The sequence below is a fragment of the Mirounga leonina genome, unplaced genomic scaffold (genome assembly GCF_011800145.1).
Source record: "Mirounga leonina isolate KUSES-001 unplaced genomic scaffold, KU_Mleo_1.0 Mir_200, whole genome shotgun sequence".
Lineage (NCBI taxonomy): Eukaryota > Metazoa > Chordata > Mammalia > Carnivora > Phocidae > Mirounga > Mirounga leonina.
Window position 1 is genome coordinate 29,455,462 of NW_023270503.1, and position 16,908 is coordinate 29,472,369.

The window sequence follows — 16,908 nt, forward strand, 5'->3', positions numbered from 1 at the left end:
GCGAGGCGCGGAGGCCGGCTCTCGCAACTCAAGATGGCGGACGAGAGTGAGACAGCAGTGAAGCCGCCGGCACCTCCGCTGCCGCAGATGATGGAAGGGAATGGAAACGGCCATGAGCACTGCAGCGATTGCGAGAACGAGGAGGAAAACAGCTACAGCCGGGGGTAACGATGTCCTCGGAGTCCAATGCCCGTCCAGTCTCCCACAACCTGGGTCTCTGGGGTGCGGGGAAGTCACCGGGAGCTTAGGGTAACCCCACCCCCATATTCTAATTGGCTGAGACATTGGGATCCTGCCTGGCGATTGGTTGCTGTCTTTGTCATTTAGCAGGGTGGGTGCTCAGTATATTAAGGGCCGGAGACATTCAATACTTTTATTATATAAAAGTTCTTCTGTGTAATGTTCCACTCGTGTGCTTCACTCGCGTTCAGGGGAAAGAGCATGTTGGACGATGGTTTTCGATGGCACAACACGAGTCAATGTAACAGTACAATTCAAAGGGAACGTTACTTACAGAGGTGTGTGAACAACGTGAATAGCAATAAATGAATAATAAAACATTTCGCTGCAGCTCACTTTCAATGAGGAAATATATCAGGTTGTACAAACCATAATTATGTTGTAAAATATCACTAACAGGAGAATCTCAAAATACAAACTTACCTTATAAACCCTACAGTGTAATTACTGTATGATAATGTTTTGGTGTATACAGTGCCCGTTGTTCCAAATAAGCTCTAAGTTTCCTGAACAGTATATAATTAGGTCTTCCAGGATCTTTGTTTACTTTGTGAAATAGCCTCAAAGCTTCAAGAAATTGAGTGATGGTGCAGCTTGGACAGGGATTGGAAGTGGGCTTAATACTGCATCTCTGTACTTCTCTTGCCTGCTAGTAATTGTTTGTTACTTGGACAGAAGAAATTCATCAGGCGTTTCAGTGTTGAGTTCTATTTCCAAATCAGTTTTCATTCTTGTAAGCCACACCCTGTCATTCTTCTTTCTTCATATTGTTACAGTAACTGGTGCTGAAGCTCTGTCCCTGTCTATATTTCCGAGTATGTTTTTTAACGGAAAGTTATGAGAGACTTTTTGACATATAACTTTGGGTGAGTCTGTGGTGGTCTGATTTTGTGCGCGCGCGTGTGTGTATGTGTGGTAGTCCCATTTTCATAGCCATGAAGTCATTTGCAGTATTAGCAGTAGCCTGTAGGTAAAGGTAAAAGGTTGCAATCTCTGGATAAACTTTATTTATTTATTTATTTATTTAAAGATTTTATTTATTTATTTGACAGAGAGAGACATAGCGAGGGAGGCAACAAGCAGGGGGAGAAGGAGGGGAGAAGCAGGCTTCCCGCGGAGCAGGGAGCCCGATGCGGGGCTCGATCCCAGGACCCTGGGATCACGACCTGAGCCGAAGGCAGACGCTTAACGACTGAGCCACCCAGGCGCCCCTCTGGATAAACTTTAAAAAAAAATCCACTGCCTTGTAAAGATGGAAGAACAAAGGATTAATTAAGTAGTTTATAATCTGCTTGTGATGAATCCTTAGGTTAAAAGATCTAGCTTTTATGTTCTTTGACCAGCATTAAAAAAAAAATCACAAGAAGAATGTAAAGAAAAAGGAAGTTTGTCAGATCTGGTTTTATAAGAGTGTGTGTTCTTTTGCTATAACGCACAATAGATCTCATGTAACAAAAGCCTTGAAGTTGGAGATTCCTAAGAAAGGAAGAGCTTTTAAAGAGGAAATAGGAACAGGAAGAAGGGAAAGTGCAGCCCTCCTGAGTACAAATCCTAATTATAGATGAGAGCTGTTGAATTCAAAAGTCATTTCAGAAGTGAAAGTAAGGCTTTTTCTTTGCTCTGTGTGTAGTTGCTTTTATTTTTCTCTGCTAAACTGTTGCCCTGACCAGTGTCTATAGTTCTTTAATTGGTTTTATTTCCTATGATCTGTGAATCACTTTGCAAAACTATTTGGCAGAAAGGTCTGTGTTTATAGTACAACAAAATGATAAGCTTAAAAAAATTTTTTTTTGTTTTGTTGTTACTGTTGTTGTGCATGGTTATATATGGTCTGGGTGAACAAATTTATTAGCATCCCAAATCTAGAGGTATGTATAAATGAGTTTGGAGGTGGCAGGTGAAAAACAGAGGACCTAGCTTGGAGGACAGGCTACTCCGGGCACTCAATCTGAAGTGGAGTTAATATTTTCCCATTAATTGTCAGAGGAAATGATTTTGGAAGAGGCAGTGTGGCACGGAAAGAGAACGGATTTGGGGGTTCAAAGCCTGGTTCTGACAGTTGTCCTATAACTTTGGGAAAGTTACTTACCCTCCATTTGTAGGGATTAAATGAGATAACATCGGGAATACAGCCTGGCCCCTCCCTCCTGTTCTTCCTTCACATCTTCCCTATCCTCCTTTCCTCAGCTTGTGCTCTTATCACATACCTCGTTTTTTGTAGCTTTTATAACAGTAGTTAAATAATGTGTGTCCAGTCCCTGCCTCACCTGATTGTAAGGTGCCTGAGTAGAGGGACCATGTCTTCGAGATGCCTGGCACTTACTGGGCATTAGTGAGTATTTGCTGGATGAACAAATGGCAAATGTTAAAATTCAGAGTTCAGTGTCGGTGGAGTTTCTCCTCACTGAGGGGAAGAGTGTCAGATTTTTCTTACAAACACAGTTTCTCACCCCAAGTCAGTCTCATTGTGAGCCTTACTGCAGTTTCCTGTGAAATACCTACAGAAATCGGGGATCCTCCAATTTGTCCTGGAAGTTTTCCACTGTTTTTTTGGCTTCTTGAAATTTTCTTATTATTACTTAAAATGTTTTCAAAAGTGATGTAAGAATTGAAGGGGAGCATCTCCTTTTGATGCTAATGAGTCTAAAGTACAATATGCAACAAAAGTTAATGATAGTTCAAACTAACCCTTATTCTCTTAGGCCTTCCTCTCAAGATGGGCTCACAGTACTTTACACTAATGAAAGAACCATAATTAAATAAACATTTGATGAGTATAGATTTCACATATACATTGAAACACACATATATGTGCACATGCATACATGCAGTGTATGTATATATTTTATTTTGTGTGTGTGTATTTTTTATGTATCTCTACAGTTTTTCTGTACACTTTTTTTTTTTTTAATCTACTCAACAAAGGCAGGCAGCATTTTTCCCCCAGTTACTCGCCTGAGATAAGTTACCCTGAGCAACTGAGAGAAGAGTCAGACTACAATAATTTTTTTTTCCAGGTATAATTTATTTGAGAGAGTGTGTGTGCACGCATGGGTGCACACAGGAATTAGGGGAGAAGCAGAGAGAGAATTCCAAGCAGACTCCCTACTGAGTGCAGAGCCCCACTTGGGGCTTGAAACCAGGACCCATGAGATCATGACCTGAGCTGAAACCCAAGAGTGGGACGTTCAACCTACTGAACCACCCAGGCACCCCCAGACTAGGATCGTCTTAATGCTGTATCCCCATGCAGTTCACCATTCATCTGTATGCTTTAATTTGCTTTTTGTTTTTAGTGAAAGGCTTTCCAAGAATTGTTACTAAAGGATAAACCTTATTAGCTGGCAGTAGACTTTAGTTTTGGGTTAACAAACAAGTAAAGTTTATTTGAATGATTGGAACAGGAAGGGACTTTTATATTATTTTATTCCTAGGATTCTTTTAGAGTTTATTTTGCAATGTCATTGATACTACTGAGATGCAGGTAAGCCATCCTTTTGATAAGGATGTCTCTTTCCCATCCTGCTTTCTTACTCCATGGGGACAGGTTAAGAGGAGTTCTTGTAAGTTTTCCTCACTAGTCCTGAGCTGTTATCTCTTATGAAAAAACTTAAGAGAAAACAAAGGGCTTTTTGAAAGGAAATTCCGTAAAGCCAGCCTTACTTGCTTTTGTTTTATTCTTCAGATTCTCCGAGAGTGGTTCTTTCCATATTTAGTTGATGGCTTATAGCTACATCTAGCTCTTGGAAAGAAGAAATCTTTTTCGTCCCTTTTTCTTAATTTCTCCCTTCAGCTTTTGGTTTTTCAAAACTAGATCGAAGCAGAAATGAAAAGAGAAACCTCATCACTGATATCAAATAAGTGTTCTAATTTTATTTCCCAATTAAGTTGCAATTAAAAAAGAAACTAATCAAGAGCTGCTTCAAAGAGGAGACTGGAAAGCAGAAGGAATGAAAAGCAAATGAGAGCCTATTTCAGGGAGACTGCTGCTCATGGCACACCAGTTTTGCTGATTTTTCACATTGTTTAACTAATGTGCTCACTCTAAAATTTCCCAGCTTTACCAAGTCTGTGCTTAACCCTTTGCCTGCAGAGTCCCTAGATTTGGGGACCGTAGATTTAGTAACTTTAGGAGGAGCTTCTTCAGCTCTTCCCTGTAACTTTGTCTGAAATCTCTACCCTGCAAGCCTCTCTTCTGATTCCTCAAGGAAGGTGCTCTAGGGATGGTTGCATTTAAGGCACACAAAACATGGTGTTCTCTTTTGAGAGCACCAAAACAAACAAACAAACAAACTTAAACTAAAATTCTTTGACAGGGTCAGTACTTGCTTAGAAATTTTTTTCTACTGCTGCTGACTTTTGAGAGGCAGCTGAGGGGGTTACACTGTTGTCAAGCGTTTGATAAATGTTATCTGTTGTTATTATTACTATGTGCTGGCCAGTGTGCTAAGCCCTTTCCATGGATTATCTCCTAGACTTCACTTCAAAAGACTGATTTATCTTTGGTAGTGAGGCTTGGGATTTTCGTCTCTACCTCTTCCTTTGACACCTTGAAGGATCCATTCCGAACTTGCTGGATTTCTTTTCCCTACTGCCTTGATTTCTGCCTCCTGACTCTGCAGCAATGTTGAGTCCTGTCTTTGGATCCATTCAGTAACCCATGAACTTTCCCAGACTAGGGAGCCAGTTGGTGATGGAGATGGCTGACCCCTTTAAACTCTTCTGAATGGACAAGTATCTTTTGCAGAGGTCATTCTAGTGTGTGAAATTTCTGCCAGCAGTGAGTTGTTGCTCAGAAAATTACTGAAAATGGTCTCTGAACAGCATTTGATTTGACCTTGGAGTTGCCAGGTTACAGCGTGGCTCACCAAAGCAACCCAGAGGATGTGGAATTTACATTTCTGTCTCAGTCCCATTCTAAACAGTTTAGTATATCAGAGCTTTTGTGACCCCTAAAAAAAAAAACCCAGTTATTCTCCATGACAGGAACTGGGTTGTTCACCCTCAAAATTCTGGCCAACTGTCCTGGGAAGGGCAGAGGATGGCAGTAAAAGCAATTTTTATAATCCCTTCCCACAACCTGCTGTTCTTTTCATAGGCCTTCTGGGGTACCTTGATGGCAGTACTAAAGTGGTTTTGTGTTTTGTTTTTTTTTGTGTATGTGTGTGTGTTTCCCATCATCTAGGATTCATACGCAGTTTTTTATATAAATAACTGATGGGTGGGACTGCAGAGTTTGGGGTATTGCTGTAAATGACCCTGCAGTCACAGCAGTACAGAGGATAGGCTTTTGAGACTGAGTCTGACCATGTGATTTCTACCCGGGTACCCTCGTATGCCTCCGCATTCACCTTGTTGGGCCTTCTGAGTACCAGTAGGATTATTGGTGAACATATCACACCGCATAAGTAAATGCAGAAGGATTTGCAGAAGGATTTCCTGATATCCAAAAGTAGAATCAAAAGGATGTTAGAGCCTAGGATTTGTTTAGTAGGTTTCTCTGGAAATACTAAATTTTAGCCCAAAGAATTAACTTCTAGTTTTTAGGGGTAGAAAATAAGTGACCAAAAATTGTGAATTTTATTTTCTGAACTTTTTTTTTTCCCTCTGATCTCATAATCAAAACTAAACCTGTGGTCTGTGTTTAAGACACTGGAACCATTTAAAATCGTTTTAGTGGAGCTTTTTTGTTTTAACTTTTATAGGAATAGGACAGGTCCTCAGGAGGGAGAAGATGACATATAAGAAAGTTGATAATTTAATAAGAAAGCTCATTATTTAAAATCTCAACCAGTGGCTCAAAAGAGCACAGCATCTCCACACTTTTCGTAGACTATTAATACAGCTGTCCTATGGAAACGTTACTGGAGACGTTTTGCTGACCCTCTTTTGGACTCCAGCTTTTCAGGGTTTTATTTTAGTCTATTATGCTGGAAAGTGTCAGTCAAGCACATTATTTGTTGAACTCTTAACTGTGCACTGGGTGCAGCTGGGGGTGCTCTAGGAAACAGCTGTATCAGATGTCCTTATGCTCAGGAAATTTTTAATCTTACTGGGAAGGTAGGAAGCAACACATTATTCTATGTAAAGTATTAAATCATTTGGGAGATCATAATCTTAGCCAGATACCAGTGAGAGCTAGTGTAGTCAGGAGGCTTTCTGGATAAAGCGTGGCTCACTCTCCTCCTTGCCTTTAATACGTGCTCCTCTGGTACACAGAAATTTGTTTTAAGGCCTTGTGTGATGAACAGTGTCTTTTGGCTTTGGAGGAGTCTCAGATAAATTCCCACAGAAACAAGACCAAGGTGTTTGGGAAGGAATGGTCCGTGTCTTTAGAGATTGGAGGCTTGTCCATGGGTACCAGTTGGTTAGTTGGTGACCAGTTTGCCTCACGTGTCTGGGCCTTGGTTTCCTCTTCTGTGAACAGCAAGTTAAGCTGGGTGGCCCTGAGATTTTTCCGGCCCTGGTGGCTGAGCTTGCACTCCCCCACAGTAACAGCATTCTGTTCCCCAATCCTGCACCTTTTGAGTGGATTTTGTTACCCAGTAGGATGGAGAGGAGGCCTCTGTTATGGACCCTTCCTGCTTGTCGTGTTATCTGGAAGTTCTGTGCTTGAGCTGCTCATCTGTCAACATGCCCTTCCCTCCCACCCACTCACACATTCTGGCACTGCATTCTGTTTCTAGAAATCAGCACTGAGGCTCATTTTCTATCTCCTCCCCCGAGCCCTGACTTTATACCAGAGCATCCGTTAGATTTCTGTGTTTGAGCTTAGAATATCTTGGCCTTCATTTAAAAAAGGACATTTCTTGGGGCTCCTGGCTGGTTCAGTCAGTAGAGCATGACACTTGATCTTGGAGTCGTGAGTTCCAGCCCCAAGTTGGGCATAGAGCCTACTTAAATAAAAAAAAAATTTTTTTTTAATGACATTTTTATAAGTAATTTTTTTTTTAAAGATTTTATTTCTATATTTGACAGAGAGAGCCACAGCGAGAGAGGGAACACAAGCAGGGGGAGTGGAAGAGGGAAAAGCAGGCTCCCCACTGAGCAGGGAGCCCGATTCGGGGCTCGATCCCAGGACCCTGGGATCATGACCTGAGCCGAAGGCAGACGCTTAACGACTGAGCCACCCGGGCGCCCCTTAATGACATTTTTTTAATTGCTTGTCTTCCCTGTTCCTGGCTCTGTCATTCTGCTAATTTGTCCCATATTCTCTAGGTTGGTCATTAATGACTTGAGTTTATCAGCTTTAGAGTGTTAACTTCACAATTTTTATGTGAACTCCTATGTCCATTTCCATTGTAGGGAGCTCCCTTTTCCCCAGGAAGGCAAGTTTCACTAATTCTTTGCTCATTATTTTAGAACCAAATGAACCAAAGGCAGACTTTGATTTTCTATATTCCATGGTTCTGGCCCATCTCTTTGGAGTGTGTAAAGGTGCCTGGCAGGCTTAGAGTGCTCTCTAAGAGATTGCTCTTTCAATTTGCAGAATCCCTACACACCCTGGGATGTCCACCCGCTGGGTGTGGACTTCAGGTCCCTTTAAAAATGATTCGAATTCTTAGAGAAGGACTAGCCTGCTTCAGTGGGGTCCTCTGGTGTGGTTCTCCCCAAATCCAAACTGAAGCTCTTCTTTGAAATGGTGTTGGCGGCTTCCTGGGAGGCTTCTTGAAGACTTACTCTCAAAGCTTCTGAGCTTGGTTTCTTTTGATAGTTAAAATTGCTATAATCACCTTGAAAACTAAACCGTAGTGAGCTCTTTGGAAATCTCTTCTCGGGGCGCCTGGATGGCTCCGTTGGTTATGCATCTGCCTTCGGCTTAGGTCATGATCCCAGAGACACCCAGGAGACCCAGGACACCCAGGACTGAACCCAGTCTGCTTCTCCCTCCTCTCCTCACCCCGCTTGTGCTCGCGCTCTCTCTCTCTCAAATAAATAAAATCTTCGGGGGAAAAAAAAAATCTCTTCTCTGTGTCAGTCGTCCTCCTATCTGGGTTGCTGACTGTAAGACCATGGTGAGCTCATAATGTGTTCTCGTGGATGTAGTTCAGTCCCTGGCAGCTCCCTGAAAATGATTCTTCTTTCTTTTAACTTCCCTTTGTTATTCATCTATCTCTATGCTTGCTGTACAAGTTGAAACAGGATTGTTGCTCAATAGCTGCGTGTGCAAATTCAAGGCAGTACAAGGATCATGAAATTCGCTCTCTGGGTTTAGTGTGGGTCTTGGAGTTTGTCAGGCACATATGTTGATGAGAACAAGAGTTCAGTCTAAGATCCTTCCACAAAAGTGGGGTCCCCGATGGCTGGTCAGAAGTGGCTCCACTGAAGAGAGAGAAAGGCAGGAAGGTAGTTTCTTAGTGATTTCCTTGTGAAGATTTCTGAAGTTGGAGAAAGTAATTTCTTCTATTTTCCTTATGTGAAAATGTGTTTAGTAAGTATCCAAAAGGTTGATACACAACAGTTCTTTGCCTTGACCTTTTTTTATCCATAGAATTTTTTTAAGTATTTTTTTATGGTAATTCATACACAGGAACCACGTAACTCATTCCATAAGCTGAGGTGAAGGACTTGTACATTGTATCAATGGTGGGGCACTGCTTTGTTTCCTAACATCAACCAGTTTTTAAATTTTATAATGCTCCGTATAATCTTGAGACTGAAGTGAGACTATGTCTGGAATTTAAAAACCACATAGAGTTGTTATAGGCTACAAATAGGCCTGTAGATGATAACATTGAATTACTAAGTGGAAAAAATTTTCTTTAGGCCATAAATGACTTCCTGGTTCCTGTACTTTGCCATGGCCTTGGGGGTTTTGCAGAGCATCTGGTTTTAAAGAGTTTACCTTATTCCCCCTCTAAGAATGTTATTGGTCTTCCTTTCGTGGTATGCCTTCTGTGTCCCATTAAGATAATATTTAGGAGGTGCACTTGGACTAAAGTAACCTCCAGCCTTTACTGGATCTCCCTGACTTCATAGTCTGTCTCCCTGCGTTGGGTACAGGCAGTTATTCCAGGGCGGGGCGAAGGAAGAGTGAATGAGCTAGCCAGGAACTGAGGGTTATGGGCCTACGGAAAAGTTGGGCTTGATGATACCTTCCCGGGTAAGAGGCTGCTGTCACTGTAGGCTTTCTAGCATGGGAGGGACACACTTTCTAGTACGGAAAGCCTTTTCACAGAGCTGAGTCCCACAGCTGACAGGAGCTTAGGATGATGCAGAAAGATGGCAAAGTCAGGGAGATCCAGCACAGGGTGGAGGTAACTTTAGTCCAAGTGTAAGGTCATGAAGTCTGGACTCCAGCGCTCCTCCCAGGCCTAGGAATAGGTACCTCTCCCATAGGAAATGGCAGCTCATGGCTGCAGATTCCTTCTCCCTACACAGTACCACTTGCTATGAGAGAATAATTAATATTCATAATCACCCCAAGACATTTTAAGGCCAGGTACGCTTTGTGAATTGTAAAATAAAGCTTAAATGGAATGTATCATATGGTATGGAAAATGCATTATTTATACTATTTTAATTCTTTGAAAATTGGTTATCTAGAATATACAGCTAAAACCCTGCACTTTTAGCGGATCCTGCAGATTAGGGTTCACTGTATTCTCAGGTGGGACTACTAATTTTGACTTTTTAATGGAAGATTTCCAGGGAAGATGGCAGAGTAACTTTAGGCATTACTTTCAGGCTAACAATTCCAAAATCAGTTTAGACATGACAGAAACTGACTGTAGTTGACCCTTGAACAGCATGGGTTTGAGCTGCACAGGTCTACTTATATGTGAACTTTTAACAACACAGCACTATAAATGTTATTTTCCTTAGGTTTTCCTTGATAATATTGTTTCTAGCTTACTTTACTTGAAGAATATAGTATATAATACAACTAGAAAATCTGTGTTAATCGGCATGTTATAGGTAAGGCCTCATCAACAGTAGGCTATTAATAGCTAATTTTGGGAGAGTCAAAAGTTGTATGCAGATTTTCAACTGTTGGGGGGAGGTCAGGGACCCCAGCCCCTGTGTTGTTCAAGGGTCAAGTGCCCAACCATAATTAGGAAAGCTAAGCTGCAAGGTGAACCTTAAAATTCATCAATAAAATAAAGGAAACCCAGAAATCAACAAGAATTGGGAGAAGACATTAGGGAGCAAATGAATGGAAAATGTGAAAGAAACACAGTATAATATGATTTGGGGGGCGCCTGGGTGGCTCAGTCGTTAAGCGTCTGCCTTCGGCTCAGGTCATGATCCCAGGGTCCTGGGATCGAGTCCCACATCGGGCTCCCTGCTCGGCAGGAAGCCTGCTTCTCGCTCTCCCACTCCCCCTGCTTGTGTTCCTGCTCTTGCTGTCTCTCTCTCTGTCAAATAAATAAATAAAATCTAAAAAAAAATAAATTAATTAAAAAATATATGATTTGTGTCTCAGTAAAGATGTTGAGAGACCTCAGAAAACAATAATAAAAGGCTGTAGGAGACGTTCAGATGTGGCTACGAGACTGTTTTTTGCTGCATTCGTGGGGTGTGTCATGCTGAGGGCCTCTCCCCTTTACTGGGCTCACAGGCATGTTTCATGGAGTTGCTTTGTGGCAGGAGTGGGTGGGTGCTTCACTGTTCTTTTCCCCAGACCCCAGGTACTGGGTTTTGCCCGTGGTGATCACCCAGTCTGAGCCAGCTGACAGTCGCCCTAGGTCCTGCAGGCTTGATTTCGGCAATGCTCACGACTGTTTCACTAGCTTGGACACAGATCGCAGCAATGTGAAACTGCCTTTTTCCTCCTTCCTTCCTCCCTTTGCAGTACTGCCTTGAGCTTTAGATCCAGCTGGGGAATTTCACTAAACGTGATGCACTGGGAGAGTGAGAGTGGGGATGAGGAAGGGTGTCCAAAAAGACTGCTTTGGGCTGTCATCATTTTAAATTCAGGGCTCTAAGGAAGTGTTGGTGGTACGAATGCCCTGTTAACAATTATCATTTGCCTTTGGTTACAGCACTCTAGCAATCTGAAGAAAATAAACATCAAATAAAAGCAAGAATTGAAAAGGTCCTTCCAAACAAATAGGACATTTCTGGCACAGGCCCCCCCTCCCACCCAACTCTCACCCCCCAGAGCTGGTGGGAGTGAGGAGAGCTGCATTTGCTGGGACCTGGATTCTCTAGTCGTCTTCTGAAGCCAACAGGCCTGATTAAGGAAGATCTGGCTCCACAGAAAGCTCTTTGTCAGTGTAGCTCAAAACGGATGATTTTTTAAAAACCCTGCATCAGTATTTACTTTGTCTTACAGTGGTTTGAGTCCAGCCAATGACACTGGAGCCAAAAAGAAGAAAAAGAAACAAAAAAAGAAGAAAGAGAAAGGCAGTGAGACAGATTCAGCCCAGGATCAGCCTGTGAAGGTAACAAGGAGGCTCTGTTTTCGTGTGACTGAGAGTTGCTTTTTCAGAGGAGAGAGTTTGGGGGTCAATGTATAGGAACAATTCAGATTGACCCTCTTCACTGGTATTACTTCAAGATGGAGGAGTTGGATCCCTCTGCTGCCCTCTGCTGCCCTAGACCTAGGTGATGAAACTGCTCTCGGTACCTTAAGAGCCACAGCAGGTTAGACACTGTCTCCTGAGCATGTGGCCCCCTCCATACACGCAGGTACAGGGCTGCATGTGGTGCTCTGTGGGGTGCCTGAGAGCGATCCCACCGGACGACCCCTGCCGCCTAGAGCAGTGGTTCTCCGTCCTTCCTGCCTTGAGTCCCTGCCACTGGGAGAAGAAAAGGCCTGCTCTTTTTAAGGCCACCCTTTATGTATTGCAAGCATTCTCTGATTGCCGTAGTCCATGTGCTGGAAACCGCAGGTCCCACAGAGTGCACTGCTGAGCTCCACAGCTGAGAACCACTGGCCTAGACCAGACGACCTAAGACTGACACACTGACCCGAAACCCGGAAGTAGGGGGGGGATTGGTTTGTTTTGTAAATAAAACAACATTTAACAAAGAAAACCTTTTCTTTCAGATTAAGTGCTGCCCCCTTCAGAGTAGACCCCAGGAGAAGCTTGAACATACAATCCCTCTCTTAGAATTACCTCTAGAACAGTGTCTAAGCCTCACAAGAAATCCAGTCTCACTCCAGTATACCCAGACTTGGTTTTATGCCACAAATGTTGTACTCCAGCTTGAATCTCCTACCTTGTTGAGAAATGGCTTTAAGTGATTTTTTCCTGTTCTCAATATTAAATCCCCTATGGGGAAAAAAAAATAAAACCAAACACCATTATTGACCACCATGTTGGCCAGGTTCTTGCCAGGCACTTCCTTTAAATTAATCCTAAATGGGGCGCCTGGGTGGCTCAGATGGTTAAGCATCTGCCTTCAGCTCGGGTCATGATCCCAGGGTCCTGGGATCGAGCCCCATGTTCAGCTCCTGGCTCAGCAGGGAGCCTGCTTCTCCCTCTGCCTCTCCCCCTGCTTGTGCTCTCTCTCTCTCTCTCTGTCTCGAATGAATCCATAAAATCTTTAAAAATAAATAAATAAATAAATTAATTAATTAATCCTAAACCTTCAACATCCCTACCAGGGAGGTGGGGGTCTTCTTCATTTTAAAGATGCGAGCAGTGGGGTGCCTACCTGGCTCAGGTGGTAGAGCATGCAACTCTTTTTTTTTTTTTTTTTAAGATTTTATTTATTTATTTGAGAGAGCACGTGTGCACACAAGCGGGGGAAGGGCAGAGGAAGAAGGAGAAGCAGATACCCTGCTGAGCAGGGAGCTCATCCTGGGGCTCGAGCCCAGGACTCAATCCCAGGACTCCGGGATTATAACCTGAGCTGAAGGCAGACACTTAACCGACTAAGCCACCTAAGACCATGAGCATGCAACTTTGGTCTAGGAGTTGAGAGTTTGAGCCCCACGTTGGACATAGAGCCTACTTAAAAAAAAATAAAGATGAGAGCAGTGCTCAGCCAGGTCGTTGGGTCAGGGATTCTAGCCCAAGGCCATGCTTTGGCTTTAGAGACTTTTATTTGTTTCATGAGTTTGTCTGGGGGTGGGTGTTTGGAAGACTCTACGGGTATTTGAGCTCCAGCATGTGTCAGAATGGTTCACTTTGGAATTGGAAACATTTAACAAAATACCATTTACATAGCCTCCCTTTCCCTCTTTGTGAGAGGGGTGCAGTTCATTGTCAAGAATTTAGGAAAAACCTAACAAGAGGAAGAAAAAAATCGCTTGTCCTACTTCCCAGGAATAAGCAATGTAAACATGTTAGTTTATGTTCTCCTTGTCCTTCTGAATCTAAATTTAAAAAAATGGTTTAGTAAAAATACCAGAAGAAATTATGAGTATTTTTATATAATCGTAAGCCTGACATAAGACCTGGAAGTCATAAAAGAAAAATTGACAAATTTAAATAATCTCTGTAGAAGTTAAAAAGATAAACAACAGACTGGGAAGATATTTGCAGTATTTGAACCAATCAGTTTAAAATCATGAAATGAGTAGGCAGTTTACACAATTAAAAATACATGTTCAATCAGTGTATGAAAAGATAGTTAAATTGACAATGAAAAAAATTAAAATTAATATATTTTTTTCCTCCTAGATTGGTAGAGTTTAAGATTTGGTAAATCTAATGATGAGGGTCAGGAGAAACACATGCTCACTGGGTTATTAATTCATATTAAATGAACACACTGTTCATTGGATTATTAACTGATATTCTCTTTTTAGAGAGCAAATTGACAATATATATTACAATTTCAAATGTGCATATCCTTTGACCCAGAAAATCTCTTTCTTAGACTTTATCTGGCAGGAATACATATCCCAGTGAGCAAAAATAGATGTACAAGAAAGTTCATTATGGCATTTTTTGTAAAGCTGAAGAACAAAATCACGAAAATGCCATCAGCGAGGGACTTGCAAAATATATTGTGCTCTATCCACAAAGTGGACTCAGTTCGAATGAGCAGGTCTGCATGTCCACATGGAAGGGTCTCTAAGACATAGTGTTTTTTATTTTTTTTAAGGTTTTATTTATTTATTTGTCAGAGAAAGAGCACAAGCAGGGGGAGTGGCAGGCAGAGGGAGAGGGCAAGGGCACTGAGCAAGGAGCCCAATGTGGGACTCGATCCCAGGACCCTGGGATCATGACCTGAGCCAAAGGGAGCCGCTTAACCGACTGAGCCACCCAGGCATCCCTAAGACTTAGTGTTTAAGGAAGAAGAGCATGTAGAATAATACCATATGACCAATTCTAGTTTTTTGGAAAATTGTGCGTGTGTGTGCTTGAAGCTTGCATGCAAAAAAGTGTGAAATTATATTTGCCTCTTCTCACCCTACACCTCCTAAAGTAAGACTGTTGATGATAAGGATTATATTTAAGGGGCGGGATTGTTGGGTGTTTACTTTCTATATGTAGTATATATTTCTGCATTGTTTGAAATTTTACACTGAGCATGTATTCCTTTTGCCACCAAACATCATGAGACTAAGAAGGAGAAACCCCGTAGGAAGCACCCACCCTTCAGAGAGCCCATCGCCAACCACTCTTTCTCTGGTTGTCATATGACATCTGACCTCTGGGTTTGGGATGGAGGAACCATACCCCTTCCTTGAGTTGCACCCCTTAACGCTTACACTTGTGATTAATCAAAAGTGCTTATTAACATAATGAGCCTTTTCTCTCCCCAACTTTATCTCATCCAGATGAACTCTTTGCCAGCCGAGAGGATCCAGGAAATACAGAAGGCCATTGAACTGTTCTCAGTGGGTCAGGGGCCTGCCAAAACCATGGAGGAGGCTAGCAAGCGAAGCTACCAGTTCTGGGACACGCAGCCTGTCCCCAAACTGGGTATGTATGTGCTTTCTTCCCCAGGGGATGGGGAAGGATGTGTCTTAGCTGTGCTTTGGGTGCCACACCGAATTTGTGGGGGGAGGGTGGTAGAGTCCTGGCGTTCCTTGGTGGTTATTTTTAGAGGGTGGTCTTAAAAATGCTGTATAGAAAACACTAATGCTCAGGGACCTACTGGTTCACAGGAGTACATATTGAGAACAAGTACTGATTCCTTTAGTCCATCATCATCTACTATAAAGCTACAAAGAAAAACAGTATTTTGGCACAGGCCGAGTGGGGTTGTGTGCTCACGGGTCTGTCTTCCTACAGAGATTTTGTAGAGAGACCGTCTTGTTTATCGGGCAGATGTCTGGCCCTGGAGTGGGCCGAGTCCCCAGCCCTTTCCCCCTTTTTTTTTTTTTTAAAGATTTTATTTTATTTATTTGAGAGAGAGAGGGCACAAGCAGAGGGGAGGAGCAGAGGGAGAAGGCTGCTGAGCAGGGAGCCCGATGTGGGGCTTGATCCCAGGACCCTGAGATCATGACCTGAGCTAAAGACAGACGCTTAACCAACTGAGCCACCCAGGCGCCCCCCTCAGCCCTTTCCCTTTGTCTCTCAGCCAGTGCATGCTTCCCAACTACACGTAACTTGACATTTTGCTTAACAGTGATGGCTCAACCCCGGGAATGCCCTGTGCAGGTCTGGTTGGCACCCTTTAAAAAAGCTATACTGAGCTCTTAAAGGGATGGGACAAGCAGAAAAGCTCAAAGGATTCTAGAGAGACTGACATAGTAGAGTTAGAGATGCCTGCTGAGATTGAGCCACAGCTAACGATGATGGCTAACTTGAGATGTCACTGTTGACAAAAAATTTCTGGAGCGGTTGCACCATGATTCTGGACCTATTGATGGCCCAATGCCTGTTTTCTCTGTGACTGAGAAAATGTGTTGAGAAGACATGTGTTCAGATACCAAATTTAAGTGACTGGTCTTTTCCAGAATGTTGGGGGGGGCGGGGGCAGGGCAGGGCCAAAGGCTGAAGAGAGGAGAGGGGCGGCTGTGCCCACAGAGATGATCTATTCCAGAGGTGGGGTCTATGTGATAATTGGGCAGTACTACTCAAAGTGTGGTCCTCAGACCAGCAGGGTGGGCATTGCCTAAGAGCTTATAGACGTGCAGACTCTCAGGCCTCACCTCAGACCTGTAGAATCGGAACCTGGAGGGCGTTTGTGTCCACTTTGCGGGTTTCAGACACTGCTCTAGAGCAGATGCAGTTCTTGGACAGCTCAGTCACAATCCAGAAGCAAGCACTACCTGGATGTGAGGAGTGGTGATTCGGCAGCCAGCGCTATTCCAGAACCCTGGCCCGACCCATCCGCCTTGTCTGTCAGGCTGCCCAGGTCAGCCAGGTCCTAGGCCCACTGGCTAAGCCCTCCAGCAAGGCTTTGGGTCACAGTAATGCTGTTAGTAGGGCATTACCAGGAATGGGTCCCAGTGACCACTCCCCGCCAAGGAGCAGGAAGAATGTAGAGAGCAACACGCTCCACCTCTGAGTGAAATGCTTGATGAGGCATTTTGTGGTGCCGCCAGGCATCTTGGCCCAGTTTTCAGATGGGTTTTGGGGTTTTTGGTCCAATTTTATTTTTCGTTAAGAATTTGCAAATGGGTAACTTAGCTCCATTCTTCAAAGAGATGAATTGGGGTCCATGGACTTCTGTTCCTCGTCAGTCCAGTTACTCTATGTTGTCTGCCTCCATTTCTCCACCTGTAAATATAGAGAGTGCTCTAGCTTTGTTGTCAGAAAGTTTGTGAGAAAGCCACACAGGTGCTTCAGGAGCCCTGACGCCCTCAGGAAAGTG

The 16,908-nt window shown here is 43.2% G+C and overlaps 1 protein-coding gene across 3 annotated transcripts in view; it reads left to right on the forward strand.

Annotated features, from left to right (window-relative positions):
* The first annotated feature begins 14 nt into the window (after positions 1 to 14).
* NMT1 (N-myristoyltransferase 1) overlaps positions 15 to 16,908 on the forward strand; it is a 32,538-nt gene continuing 15,644 nt past the window's right edge. Inside the window, exons 1-3 of one of the 3 annotated variants that reach the window (XM_035027314.1) lie at positions 15 to 164; positions 11,519 to 11,627; positions 14,924 to 15,068. In XM_035027314.1, the coding sequence (XP_034883205.1) occupies positions 34 to 164; positions 11,519 to 11,627; positions 14,924 to 15,068 (385 nt within the window). In that variant the 5' untranslated portion in view covers positions 15 to 33. Of the gene's footprint in view, positions 165 to 11,518; positions 11,628 to 11,697; positions 12,316 to 14,923; positions 15,069 to 16,908 lie in introns of those variants that run through there. The other 2 variants (XM_035027315.1, XM_035027316.1) reach the window with 2 other exon arrangements.